Below are 15,027 nucleotides of genomic sequence, written 5' to 3'. Positions count from 1 at the left end.
CACTAAATATATATAATCTAGCAAAAGAAAATAATTTCATTATATCATTTTATATATATACACGTGTGTATACATATGTATACACACACACATTCACAAATATATGTCAAAACCATATGCCAAGAATCTTTACCTGCTCACACCTCCCACTCCAAAAGAGGATGGAAGTTTGAGTTCTAGGTCACTAGTTATTCTTTCAAGAATAACTTTCTTCTATTTCAAGAATCCCTACTTAGCATTTATATTACCAAGTCCTAGTCATATCATTATTATCCATTTAATTTTAATAATACATATATTGCAAGATTCACTGCTCCTATTATTCCTCTCCTTTTTGTCTTCCTCTATCTTGGGATTTCTGTTCTGAATCAATTGTTATTTGATAGAGTAGTTCCTCAAGTGTTTTCCTCAGATAAGTACATGGGCACAATACATTGTGAAAGCCTACACTTCTGAAAAAGTTTATTTTGCCCTGACAAACCAATGATATCATTCCTGGTTATTAATTATTGCACCTCACTCTTTTCCCCTCAGGATTCTACAAACGTTGTTCCAGTCTTTTTACTTCCAGTGCTTCTGATAAAAAGTTGAAACTAATTGTTTCTCTTTCCATTATAAATGACCTGTTGTTGAGTCTCAAACTTTAAGATTTGCCTTTATCCTTGAAATTCAGGAGTCGCACCAACATGAGTCTAGACATGCATTCTTACAATAATTCTGCTGTGAGTCAGTGAGACTATTCCTTCTCCATGTTTCTTTTTCTATCTCCAGAATTCCTTTTATTTTCATGTTACAACTTCTGGATTTGCCTTGTGAATTTATTTTCCAACTCTATGTAAATCTATCCTCTGTTTAGAGCTATTTCTTGAGCTTCTCGACTCAACTCAAGAAATACCATACCACTATAAAGAAATCCTTCAACTTAACAACAAAAAGCTAAGCAACCCAATTTAAAAATGGACAAAGGACTTGAATAGACATCTCTAAAAGAAGGTATACAAATGGCTAAAAAGCACATGAAAAGATGCCCAACATTCATTACCCATTAGAGAAATGCAAATCAAAACCACAATGAGATATCATTTCACACCCACTAGAATGAATGCTATTAGAAAAACAGAAACTTAAAAGTGTTGGAGAGGATGCAGAGCAAGAAGAACAGTCATTCATTGCTTTTAGGAAGGCAAAACTGTGCAGCTGCTGCAGAAGACAGTTTGGCAGTTCCTCAGAAAGCTAAGTACCACATGAGCTGGCCATCCTACCTCAAAAGAATCAAAAAGAAATGACAGCAGGGACTCAAGCAGATATTTGAACACTGCTTTTCATAGTGGCATTATTCACAATTACCAAAAGATGGAAGTAACTCAATTATCTATCAATCAATGAATGAAATAAATGGTTACTGGAAAGCTTGTTATTCCTAATATTTAATTTAAAATATCACTTTCAATAAAACCTCACATGTTTATGTCTAGGGGGTAAAAAAGAAATACCATAACCATAAACATCAGTTTAATTTTTTAATCAAAAATCATATTTGTTTATTCAGGTTCAGAAGGTTGTTTTGGTCATCTAATTGCATCTCATTGGAAGTTTTTTTCTCTTCCACTCTCTCTCTACCCCCCTCTCCCTCTCCCCCCACCCCACACCCCTTGTTTCTCTCCCCCCTCTCCCCCCACCCCCTTTTTTAAGTCATCACTGCTCTTTCCCAACAGTCTGCACCAATGTTTTGGTGTTTGACATGCTCGTCCTCCCTTGGAACACTGAGTTCCCTTAAGTGAGTTCTTATTTTTTTCTCCCTGCTAATCGCTCATACTCGGTCTGCCTCTACACAGAACAGTTCACAGAGGTCTCCCCAACAGCGATAAACCAGAGAGCAATGAAGGAACATTTATCCTGCTCCTGAGGTCAGGTCACAAACAGCCAGCAAATCGTGACCTCTTCGCTAAGGTAGAGAGCAGACGCCTCTCTGCTGGCAGGTTTCCTAGAGGCAAGTTTAAGTCACAACTAAAGTGATGGATCAAATCAGCCCACCTACACAGTACTCTTTCAGATCTCTGGCCAAATCAGAAAGATCTTGTGAGCACCACATAAAAGAAGCAGGCAGGCATGGCTCTTCTTTGAGGAGACTTACTGGATCCTGTCAATTAAAGTCTTTGAGAAACCACAAAATGCTGGTTTTTGAGCCAAGCTGTGAGGATAAATAAGCCTACCTATCTGCCTCTGGTCTCTCGGCTCTTTCTTATTTTCAAGGTGAATGAGGTCTTATAAATTGCTCTCTACCCCTAGTGCTCTGACTTCAGATACACCCTCCAGACTTTACCAACTGGCCTGCGTGGGCTACTAAATCATCCAGAAATAGGAATCTGAAAGGACAGAAAGTCAGGGGTATGTGCTTAAGCTATCACCCATCCAGAATTCCTCCTTCTCTTCACCTTAAAATAAATAAACAGCCTACACTCAAGCCTTTAAGGTGTAACTTTGCCACAGTAATTCTTCTCATCAACAAGAAACTAAAATGAATTTAGTTAACTGTTACAATTGCTTATACACATATTTGCAAAACAGTAAATCGCATAGGTAAGAAAACTTGCTTCTGTCTAGAGACAATGCTAGGTATGCTTGTGGATATACAGACTTCGTGAAATAACTCTCATCTCAACAGGTTGGAAATCACTGTTCAAGATTAAACTAGCCTACTCATTTTGAGGTGAAATTGTTGCGTGTCCCTAAGTACATTTGCTCACCTCGTTCCCTCTGCCTGCAAAACTCTTCCTCCTGCATCCATCTTAGTTCTATTCTTCTTGATTCATGGCTCATCCTATCTAAAGTAAGCCCAACCTCCATAAATCTGTCTCCCCTTAAGTGATTTTATTTTTGCTTTTAGCACTTGTAGCTTCATGGAATTATATTGCATATGTTTGTTGTCTGTTTCCCCCACTGACCATAAGCTCTGTAATAGCAGGAAATTGATCTTATTACTATATCCTCACCGCCTGGAACACAGGCACTCAAGTCATATTTGCAGAATATTGAATGAATGAATTCAGTCCAAATAGGCTTTTATTATAAGAACAGTGTGTTTTTAAATGAATTTAAATGCCTATAGGTAGGACACCTAATCTCCGGCTTATCTCAGGACCCAACAAACTATGTCTTACATGCAACAGATTCACAAATATTTTACCTGCTTGGCCCCAGCAAGTATTCGAGTTTGTAACTCTTGCTTTCAAGCATATCTTAAGGCTCATCTCCTAGGTGCAGCCTTCCCCCACTACCAAAGTCCTTCGAGTTCTTCCTGCATCCTAGTTTGTGTCACAATTATCCACCCATCACCCAAGCTAGAAATCTGGGTGTCATCAGGATTATTCTTCTTCTCCTACAACTACTTTGGGCTTCTCTCTACTGTCTATGCACACGCAAGTACCAAGAATAGTACCCTTGTTGAATGAATGAATGAAATGGAAAATAAGTTTATAATCTGTCTCCCTACTAGATTATAAACTGCTCAAGGACAGCTACTGTAGCAGTTTGATATTATTGATGAATTCCAAAAAGAAATATTGGATTGTGTTTGTAAACTGTCTTTTCCTCTGGGAGTATTAGAGTGTATTGGATTCAGAGATTTTACTTTTACTTGATTAAATAATGATTAAGGCTTTGATTGGGCCACATCAGTAGGACATTGTGTTCCACCCCCTTGGTAGGCAGGGACTCACAGATAAAACTACATGGCAGAGCAAAGAGTTCATTGGAGTTTTGATGCTGGAGTTTTAATGCGGAGCCTGGGGAAGTAAAGAAATGGAGAAGGAAGACACAAGGGAGTTTTTGAGCTGGAGCCCAGGAAGTAAACGTACAGAAGAATACAGAGGAATAGAGACAACTCCTTAGACAGAAGCCCTGGGGGAAAGAGCTGTTTGCCTGATAGTCTACAGCTGGCCTTGTGGAGCAAGTACAGCAGCTGAACCTGAAGAGAAGCAGAGCCCCAGGAAGAAAGGAACCCAGGAAGCCTAAACTCTTGGCAGACGTCAGCAGGCATCTTGCCCCAACACATGACAATAGACCTTGGTGAGAGAAGTAACTCATGCTTTACGGCCTGGTAACCACAAGCTTCTACTCCAAATAAATACTCTTTATAAAAGCCAACAGATTTCTGGTATTTTGCATCAGCACACCTTCGGCTGACTAACACAGCTATTTTGTCATAGAACTCCTTATATCCACTACATATATTCAAACAAAAGTTTATTAATTTAAGGATAAAGAGGAGGATGATATTAATACAAAATTGGGATTGGTGCTTTTGGTAAAGAGAAACCAATTTAGGAAGCATAAGTTTGTTTCTCCCATCTTAAAAGAGAAAGCTTAGCCTTAGGCAAGATCAGTCTTGCCTGAAATGACCAGTGCTCTTAGCCATTCTCTTAGTGGTTAAAATCAGACAGCCCTGGCCAGGCTGTCGATGACCATTCTCTCCATAGCCAGGTTACTCCCTTAGCCAGTCATGACATGCCCCTCCCCCAGACCCATCACCTAGACTCTTCAGCAAGGTCTCCAGTCTCTGCTGCTGATGACTGGCTATCAATTTCCACACCCCACTGGACTATCCTGTCCACTTGTGGTTTGGAAAGAGCAACCCTCAGATGTTTTCACAAGGTTTAAAATCATCTGCCTTGCATGTATCCTACCTTAACATACTCATGACTTTTACCTAGGTCTTCTTTCTCCTGGCCTAGATCTCTAGATACTGCTCTTGATAGCACACTCTGACCATACCCGTACAGTTTGCCCTCTGTTTGGTTCAGGACCCTGAACACCAGTTTCAAAATCATCCTTAGATTCTGTGCCTAGTCTGCCCCTTTCTTCTGGCCTAAGCTTTTACTTCTTATTTTTATGGGATTATCATTCCTCTACCACTTTGACTGGCTGACCATTCCATCGTAACCCGGCTGCTGAGTCTCTTCATTTCTTCTAAGCCCCGCTGCACTAACTCAACTCCTCAATTTAGATACCTCAAGTCTGCCTGCAGGTTCCACCGCCATGGCAACCTGACAAAACCATATGGGGGTTGACTACAGCATAATAAATATGCAATTAATGTTTTAGCGTTCTGAAATAAATTTGTTCTGTGTGACTATATAATGTCTATAAAATACACAAATGCTATTTGAAGAATATCAAATTTTAGTTTGAGAAGCATTATAATATCAAAAAGTTCTACAAGAAATTACTGTACTGGTCTGTAATATTTATAATTTACATTTGCTTTTGATCTAAAAATGCTTTAGGGGTGATATGTTAAGAAGTGTTAAAATTGCTGGATTAAAGTGGCTTAACCAAACTCAGCAAAAAACTCACTACCTCCCCCACCCCCACCCCAGTGACTCCCAGGGATGAGCCTCCCTGGAGCAGAGGGATTAATACCAAGTGGCAAAAGACCTTGAACAAAAGTGGGAAACATTAAATACAAAAGTTTTTACCACTAAGAGATTTCAAAGTGAGTCAGGAGTTCATTCCAGAGGTTATGCTTATATATATCTCAGGTGGATCTCACTAACTGCCACAGTAAACAAAGCCCAAACAGGAGTGCTCCCAAGGGCTCTAGAGACATCTGGACACTATAGCAAGGCACACAACCCCATGAAATCAGCACCCTGTGGGTGGGCCTTACCTTGGAATATATGATAACCTATTTCCCCAATATTACAGTTAGATTCATTTTTAATTTCCCTACACGATTTTTTTTTAGAGTTTTTTTTTCTTATTTCTCCCCCTCCCCCACCTCCATTGCCTGCTGTCTGTGTCCATTCACTGTGTGTTCGTCTGTGTCTGTTGTATTCTCATTAGGTGGCTCCTCTCATTAAGAGGCTCATTCTCTTGCTCCACCTCAGCTTCCTAGTTTGCTGCATCTCATATTGTTTCTTCTCTAGGTCTCTTTTTTGTTGCATCACCTTGCTGCGTCAACTCTCCATGTGGGTGGACCCACTCCTGGGTGGGCTGCACTCCTGCACGGGGCTGCACTCCTTGCACAGGGGCACCCCTGTGCGGGGCAACACTTCCGCATGGCAGCACTCCACATGGACCAGCTCACCGCACAGGCCAGGAGGCCCTGGATATTGAACCCTGGACCTCCTATATGGTAGGCGGAAGCTCTATCAGTTGAGCCACATCCACTTCCCCACATGATTCTTCTTCCCCTTTTATTTGAACCTATAATTAGCACTATACACATTATATATATGTACCAGAGACTTAAATCTGTGATCTGTTCATCTGCCAGTTGAGCCCTGAATCTCAGCAGAGATGCAACCAACACCTACTCTCTAGTTCATCAGACTCTCCCGGGACAACTAACAAAATGATGAGCCTGGACAATGCACATCCCAATAAACAAAGAGTATCTACCACTGCAAGCAAAACTATTCCTTCCATCTGCCCCATAAGAGCTAAGTCCCCTCTCATTCTGAAGCAGAGCAGGTATCACCATCCCAAAATCTTCACGATTGAGGAATGATCAAACATAAGGGGGAAATGCAACCATGGACCAAAGTAGACTTATTATTATTGTAGCAATGGAAGAACTTGTAGCATCGATACAAAGACAGTGGTTACTAGGGGTTCTGTGGAGACGGAGAGGGAAGAACAGGTGGAATGTAGGGCATTCTTAGTGCATTTGAATTACTTTGCATAATATTGCAATGACAAATGCAGGCCATTATATATTTTGTCAAAACCTACAAAACTGTATTATGCAAAGTATAAACCATAATGCAAACTACAGACCTTGATTAATACCAATACTTCTATAATTGCTTATCAATTGTAACAAAGGTACCACACTAATGTTAGATGTTATTAATAGGGGAAAAAGTGGGAGGGAGAGAAGGTGGGATATATGGGAACCCTCTACTTATGATGTAACTTTTCTGTAGTCTAAAACTTCTTTTAAAACAAAGTTTATTACATGAAAAAATAAAATAAAAAGTAGCTTAACCTTATAAATCACCACTGCTCTAAAAATTTTATCTTAGACAAATAATGAGATAAATACCTTTGTGATGTACAAGATACAACAAGCTATCATGTGCTGTACACTTTCAAAACTCTCAGTTTGTTTCTTTGAGAAACCAATATTTGGTAGTCCTTGCAAAACCACAACACACTTTATCAAGATCTGAAAGATAGAAGCACAATGATTTTTGTTTAAAAATATCGTCATTACTCATTACAAAATGTTCTATTTAAATCATGCACATTTTAAGCTTTATTAATATTAATAAATTACTTATAATGTATAAAGGAATGTACTCTGAGATAAAATTAATACATTCAATTTGCAGGTAAGTCCCTCAGCTAAACAGAGGAAGCCAATGTGGCTCAGCAGTTGAGTGCTGGCCTCCCACATGTGAGGTCTCAGATTCGATCCCCAATCCTGACACATTAAGAAAAAAAAAACTAGTGTCGAGGATCAAATAAGTACATATATAACTATAAAATAAAGCACACTTTCACAACTGCCATGAAAAAGCACACATAGACTGTGTTATAAATAAAAGAAACTAAAAATCATGCCCACTCCTCAATATGGAGGAGGATGTGGCATATTATATATTATACTGTGATACCAGGCTCTTGAAATTATAGCTTCTTTTTAAAGTTAAACTCAAACATTAATATCCTAGGAAATAAATTAGTATAGGTGTTTATTTTCTGTCCTTGTTGCTTCATATTGTATGACCCTGAATTTGATCAAGAGCCAGAAAATTTAGTTTAGCTTTCAATAATATTACACGTTCCAAACACTAATGCTGTCATGAAAGTATAACTGAGATTGCAGGAATCTATTCATTATTGACATCATCCCCAAGGGCAAATTACCATATGGGTGTTGGTCATTTTCAGACACATTAATTGCTTCAAACACCATTCTAACAATATTGCTACTATGGTTAGAGCACACTTATGACTAATTTTTGATGCTTTTTTACTTCCTCCCTCCACCATCACCCTCCCCCATCCTGCCACACCATTTATTCAACTCATGTTAACACCCTAATAGTTTTGTAGTTTTTTCCAGGCTCATAAAGTCCTATATGTATGTATAAGTACATACACATAAATAAAAGGAGGATGGTTATTATTCTACAAAATGGGATTTATATACACTTTTCTGAACTGTGCATTTCTCCTTCAACCATGCCTTATGAAAAATCCCTCCAAGTCTACGGGTATAGCTCTAATTCATTATTTTTAATGGCTGCATAATATTATTTGGCACAGGTCAAGCATAGTTTACTCAGCCATTTCCAGGCCCTTCCTGGTTGCACAATTTTATGGCTGAGATGTGCAATCTGGCAGAACTGGTCATCCCTGTTATTATGCCTTCTCTTTGTCTCCAGCTTTTTTTTTAAAGATATTTTTTATTGAAGTATATCATTTATACATGAACATACATAAACAATAAGTATATAGTAAATATTGTGAACTTACAAAATAGGCATGTATAACATCATATAAAGGTCCCATACATGACCCCTCTACCAACACCTTGTATTGTGAAATATTTGTTATGAACTATTCAAGAGCATCATCAAAATCTTACTAATAACTCTAGTCCATATCTTACATTTGGAGTATTTTTCCCCAAACCCACCCTATTATTTTTTAAAATATATTTTTATTACAGATGTTAGGAACTTACAAAACAATCATTCACACATATCTTTAAAAAAAAAAAAAGAATAAAAGAATAAAAATAAAACAACAACAACAAAAAATCCTGGTGGGGGAGCAGATGTAGCTCAAGTGGTTGAGCGCCTGCTTCCTATGTACCAGGTCCTCATTTCAATCCCCAGGACCTTCTAAAAAAATAATCCTGTGCCCAGGCCACATCCATCACCAACTACTTCATACTCTCCGGGGACAGGACTTAGGCATCTCCAGCACTGAAAGCCAGCACTAGCATCTTGCTAGTTAAAATGTTTGATCTGTGCCATGGTTGGTGGTAACAGTCTGATGATATTCTCTCATAATCTGTAACAAATGTTCTACCATGGTGTGTTATGTTGGTGAAAAGGGTTGTCTCCAGTTTTTTTGCTACCACCAAGAATGCCACAATAATCATTCTTATGCCTACGCAGTTGCCAACTCTGAGTGGCAACTGAGGGGCCAGCACTGAGATGACACCTAGTGAGGATGAGGCACCATCCCCCAGGACACAGTATGTTCAAAATCAATGACCACTATTACTAATAGAAGGACTGTTGTGTCAAGTTTATGTATTTTTAATTTTATTAAAATTCTATTCTGAGGGATAAATTACTAGTAGAAATGGATTGCCATGTTAGCTATATGTGTTTTTCATTTTAATTAAAATTAGATTTAATTTAATTCAAATTAAAAATGCTTTCCCAAAACCCAGAAGTCTGTAACAATTCACATTTCCCCTATCAATGAATGAGAATGTCTTTGTCCCACATCCTCACCAGCAATAGGAGTTACAGATCTTTTCAATTTTGCCAGTGATATTGCATTGTTAATTTAATTTGCATCTCCCTGAATGCTAGGAGTTTGAGCATCTTTTCACATGTCTTCTCGGCCATGCTCTCTGTGAACTACCTATTCTATTCTTAACCTGTGCTCTTCTTTCTGTTATGTTGTTGATATTTTATTTTCAGTTTGTATATCTTTTGTTATATACATTTACCCTTTCTCGTGTTGGAGATACCTTTATCGAATCAGTCATTTTTCTACTATCATTTTCTAGTCTCTTTTGCAACACACACATTGCTTACATATAGTGAAAACTATCTTAGCTTTCTTGTTGCATCTAGGCATTCTGTGTTAATTATAAGTTTTCCCTCATACCTAGATTACACATGTAATCTCCTGGAAATTTTCTTAAAATTTTTGGCTTTCTTTACATATCAGTATTTCATGCATCTGGACATTTTGTATACTGCACAAAATAGAGTGAAACTACATTTTCTTTCAGATGAATATCCAGGTATTTCAATAGCATTTATTTAAAATATCCATTCTCTTGCCACTGAAATGGAATGCCAACTCTGGCACACATTACATTCTCATATATATCGAGGCCTATTTCTGGAATCTCCCTTCAGCTCCAGTGATCTTTTCCTACTCCAAATAATACAATTTAATTAGAGACTTCTTTCCTAAGGCTTTTCCTCACAGCTCTAATCCATTCTCTGAGCTGTCACCATGCTAGGACACTCCCCCAAAAGTAGGTTTTATACCTGGTGTCTCTCACCTCTAAGAAGAAAGGAAAATGCCAGGAAGACCTCTTTGAGTTTTGGGAGGAAACACATTCCACAACTGGGAAATCTGTTCCAATCCATTTACAAGTGGGACAGAAGACTGCCAACTCAAGTGGCAACTGAGGCACCAGCTTTGAGATGACTCTGAATGAAGATGAGGCACCAAATGAAGGACATGGTATACACTCTAAATCAATGACCATTATGTGGTACCACTGTGTCCCCAGTGTGGAGGACATGTGGATTCAGGAACCACGGGGTGGAACTAGGATTAGCACCACTTATTGTCATTCCCAGTGACCCACTTAGGGAATCTGTTCTGCCCAAACCCATAAATCTAGGCTCTGTGGATTTAGAGGTCCTGATCCCATGAAAAGAAATACTTCCATCAGGGGACACATCAAAAGTCCCATTAAACTTCAAGCTATGGCTGATGCTTAGACACTTCAGCTCCTTCTGCCAAGAGACAGGCATGCAAGGAAAGGAGTTAACCAACTGTCAGAGGTAATCAACCTTGCTCATCAAGAGAAAATTGTTGTTATTTAATAGAGGAGAGAAGAATAAATTCAGCTCCACATGTTCCATTGGGGCACCTCTTGGTACTTCCCAATTATTTTTAACAACTTTATTGAGGTATAATTGAAATGCAATTGTATTAGTCAGCCAAAGGGGTGCTGATGCAAAATACCAGAAATTGGTTGGTTTTTATAAAGGGTATTTATTTGGAGGAGCTTACAGATAGCAGGCCTTAAAGCATAAGTTACTTCCCTCACCAAAGTCTATTTGGAGCAAAATGGCTGCTGATGTCTGCGAGGCTTCAGGCTTCCTGGGTTCCTACATTCTTGGGACTTGCTTTTCTCTGGGTTCAAGGTTCCTTTCTTCCTGGGGCTGGCTTCTCTTTCCTCTATGTGCTGACTTTCCAGGACTCCAGATTAAGTCTTCAGCATCAAACTCCACCTCAGAAACCCACAACTCTGTTCTCTTCCATGCCTTTTATCTGTGAGACCCCACCCCTTGGTGGGTGGGGACTCACTGCCCTAATCATAACTCAATCATGCCCAGGTACAGATCAGACTACAAGATTAATCCAATATCTATTTTTGGAATTCATAACCATATCAAGCTGCTAAAGCAATAAACTGAGCATAAGTATACAATCTGAAAAAGTATACAAGGACAATTTGAACATAAAGACAATAGTGGGACCATCACCACAATCAAGATAATTAGCATAATCATCACTCCCAAAATATTTCTCATATTGGTAATTTATGTTTTAATATCTTTTTTCCCTGAGCAGTCAGACTAGAGATCTATCCATTTTATTGATCCTCTCAAAACATCAGCTTTGGTTTCACTGATTTTCTGTGTTCTATTTCTCTGATTTCTGCAGTGATCATTATTATTTCTTCTCTTCTGCTTATGTGGGGTCTCATTTGCTCTTGTTTTTTCTATAGCCTCTTAAGGTGGTCATTTGACACCTTTCTTATTTTAAGAAGTCTTTTATGCTCATCCCACAAATTTGGTATATGTGTTTTCAATTTCACTCAGTTTGAAATATGTTCCAAATTCCATTCTGATACTTCTTTTATTCATTTTTCATGGGTTATTTTAAATTGTGTTATTTAGTTTCAAAATACCTTGGATATTTTTCAGACATCATTGTGCTATTGACTTCTAAATTAATTCCATTATGGTAGAGAACTTCCTTGTTATATCTTGAATTCTTTTAAAATTTAAAGACCTACTTTATGACCCAAAATATTGTCAATCACATATAATAACCTTACAACAATAAACTTCCATTCTCTATTACTGTCAAACATTTTATTTCTATATATGTTATAAACCCCACAATATATCATCTTCATCATCATTATCACCATTATTATTATTTTTGCTTTAAAGAGTCAATTATCTCTTTAAGAAATGTAAATAAAAAGAAAAAACATCATTGCATTTACCAACATAGTTCCTATTTATGGTTTTTTTGGATAGCTATGGATATACATTTGCTGCCACTTTCCTTCTGCTTCAAGGTCTTTCTTTAACAATTCTTACAGTATATGTCTGTCGGTGATGAATTTTTCCAACTTATATATGAAAATGTCTCTTCTTTTGCTTTTGTTTTTGAAAGATATTTTCACTGAGTAAAGAATTCTAGGTTGACAGTTTTCTTCCCCCCAGTACTCCAAAAATGTTGCTCCATTATTTTCTAGCTTGCATTGTTTCCTAAGAGAAATCTGTTATAATCCTTACCTTTGTTCCTCTGTATATAATGTCATTCCCTCCCACCCAGCTGCCTTAAAGTAATTCTCTTTATGACTAATTTCTAGCAATTTGTAATTTGATTTTGATGTGCCTTGGTGTGATTTTCATTATGCTTACTGTATTGGGATTCACTAAACTTTTTGAATCTATGAGTTCATAGTTTTTATAAAATTTGGAAAATTTTGGCCATTTTTTCCTTCAAATATTTTTACTGCTCCATCCAATTACCTGTATATTGGGCCACTTAAAATGATCTCACAGCTCACTAATATGCTGTTCTTTTTTTAAAAAATCTTTTCCCCCTGTGTTTCATTTTGGAAAATTTCTATCACCATGTCTTCAAGTTCACTAATCTTTTTTTGTGCAGTGTCTAATATGACATTAATCCCAACCAGTGTATTCTTCATCCCGTATATTATAGTTTTCATCTCTAAAAATTTGATTTGGATCATTTTTATCTTTCAAGTCCCTACTTAAGATAGCCAATCTTTCATTTAACTTCTTGAATATAGGGGATAAATCATAATAATTGTTTTATTACCTTTATCTATTCAGTTCTGTCATCTGTGCCAGATCTGGATTAGTTTGGATTGCTTGATTTTTCCACTGAATTATGACTCATATTTTTTCTGCTTCTTTGTCACCTGGTAATTTTTTATTGGATGTAGACATTGTGAATTTTATCTCATTGGTGCGGGTAATTTTGTATTCCTATAAGTATTATTGAGCTTTGTTCTAGAATGCAAATAAGTTACATGGAAACTGATCATTTTGCATCTTGTTTTTAAGGTCTGGTAAGGAGTACCAAGAGCAGCATTTAGTCTACAGTCACAGTTCTCCACTGGGGCGGGGTGGGGGTGGGGTTGCTTTAACCCACCTCCTTCTCTTTGTCTCTCTGGAGATATTTTCGTTTGTCAGAATGGTAAAATATTCTGGTGGGTAGAGGTCATGTATGCTGCTAAACATCCTATGATGCACAGAATAGCACCTCCAATCCCCCATTAAGAATTATCCAGCCCCAAATGTCAATAGTGCCAAAGATGAAAGTTAATTTTACACACTACTGAAAAAGAATCTTTTTGAGTTCTCTATTATATGCCCTGTGAATTATGAGCATTTCCATTCCAGCTGATAGGAACAAGCACTATTTCAACCCTGTGTAAACTCCACAGATTATTCCCTCCTATCTTTTCAAATGTTTAGTTCTCCAACTTCCCAGCCTAGGAAGTTCCCTTTCATGCTCTGATCAGTATTCAGCTGAATACTCAAAGGGGATTCTTTGAAGATCTCTGGAGTTCTCTCTCTCTCTGTCTCTGCAACTCTCTCCTCCCAGACTCCCAGCATTATCTTCTCAACTCAAGGAGACTGCCAGGCTCCAATGGGTTTCCTTTCTCTGCACCACAGTGTAGAAATTTTCTACAGGCAGTCAATTGATTTCAGCCTGGCAACCCTGAATAAAGGACTCAACTACACATACCCAGGCTCCTGACCACAGATACTATGGAATAATAAATGAACATTTTTTTAAGCCACTCTATTTGTGGCGATTTGTTACAAAGCATAGACATCTAATATAATACCTTCAGCCTCATCTCCCCCACCCCTTCCCTAAATTCCAACTCCTCCATCACCAAGACACCAAATATTTTTTCCTGGATGCTCAATGATTTTCCCCTCACACGATGACTTAAATAATATGCATTGAATATGTACTGCTGTTTCTACCATTACAAGAATAAGAAATGTGAAATAACTTAAAACCTAGAAAAGCGGCTGGCCAATATTTAAATATGGGTTACACTGAGGTAAATGTTTTCAGAGAAACATATCTTATGTCCTTATTTATGTTTTTCCAGAAATCTAATTTAAATTTTAAATTTTTTTCAGTTAACACCTGAAATTTTATAATAACTGTTGTTTTTCACTTATGTTTCCTTTATAAGAGATATATTGCTTTTTCCTATCCAAAAATGCATTGTTGAGTTCCATTTATAAAAATACTTTTATCTGGGACAAAGAAATTACACTTACCTGTATGGCAGGTACCAAAACAATATTGTGATAGATTATAGGAGCCAGGAGACCATAACACTGAGTCACAGCTTGAAGGGCATAACTGGAATCATTTAAGAAATTGCTAAGTTCCAATGCTACTAATACTCTCTCGCATTCAATTAATCTAGCAACCTGTAAAGAAATAGACATTGTTACTCAAATTGGACATCAGGTGCTTTACTTACATGTCTGTAAGGAGATGAGGCAGCAAATGCGATCCTAATGACTTAACAACATAAATGTTGGTACAAAAAAAAATTTAAATTCAGAAACAACTCTAATAATGCTACATATGGATAACACAATCTTAGAATTAAACTTCAGAATTTCTGTAAAACAATAGAAGTATAAATCATGATAGAAAAAGAACTAATCATTTTAATTGCTAAGATAAAATCTTAGCTACATTTTAATGCTTAAAAAA

General features: G+C 37.5%; 1 protein-coding gene across 2 annotated transcripts in view; it reads right to left on the bottom strand.

Annotated features, from left to right (window-relative positions):
• CFAP54 (cilia and flagella associated protein 54) overlaps positions 1 to 15,027 on the bottom strand; it is a 325,301-nt gene that overhangs the window by 207,408 nt on the left and 102,866 nt on the right. For both annotated transcript variants that reach the window (XM_058308572.1, XM_058308573.2), the window contains exons 25-26: positions 14,580 to 14,735; positions 7,049 to 7,171 (exon numbers count right to left, since the gene is read on the bottom strand). In XM_058308572.1, the coding sequence (XP_058164555.1) occupies positions 7,049 to 7,171; positions 14,580 to 14,735 (279 nt within the window). The remainder of the gene's footprint in view (positions 1 to 7,048; positions 7,172 to 14,579; positions 14,736 to 15,027) is intronic.

The sequence above is a fragment of the Dasypus novemcinctus genome, chromosome 12 (assembly GCF_030445035.2).
Source record: "Dasypus novemcinctus isolate mDasNov1 chromosome 12, mDasNov1.1.hap2, whole genome shotgun sequence".
NCBI classification, from domain to species: Eukaryota; Metazoa; Chordata; class Mammalia; order Cingulata; family Dasypodidae; genus Dasypus; species Dasypus novemcinctus.
Note: the sequence above shows the minus strand (reverse complement) of the source record. Positions and strands in the feature narration are given on the sequence as shown.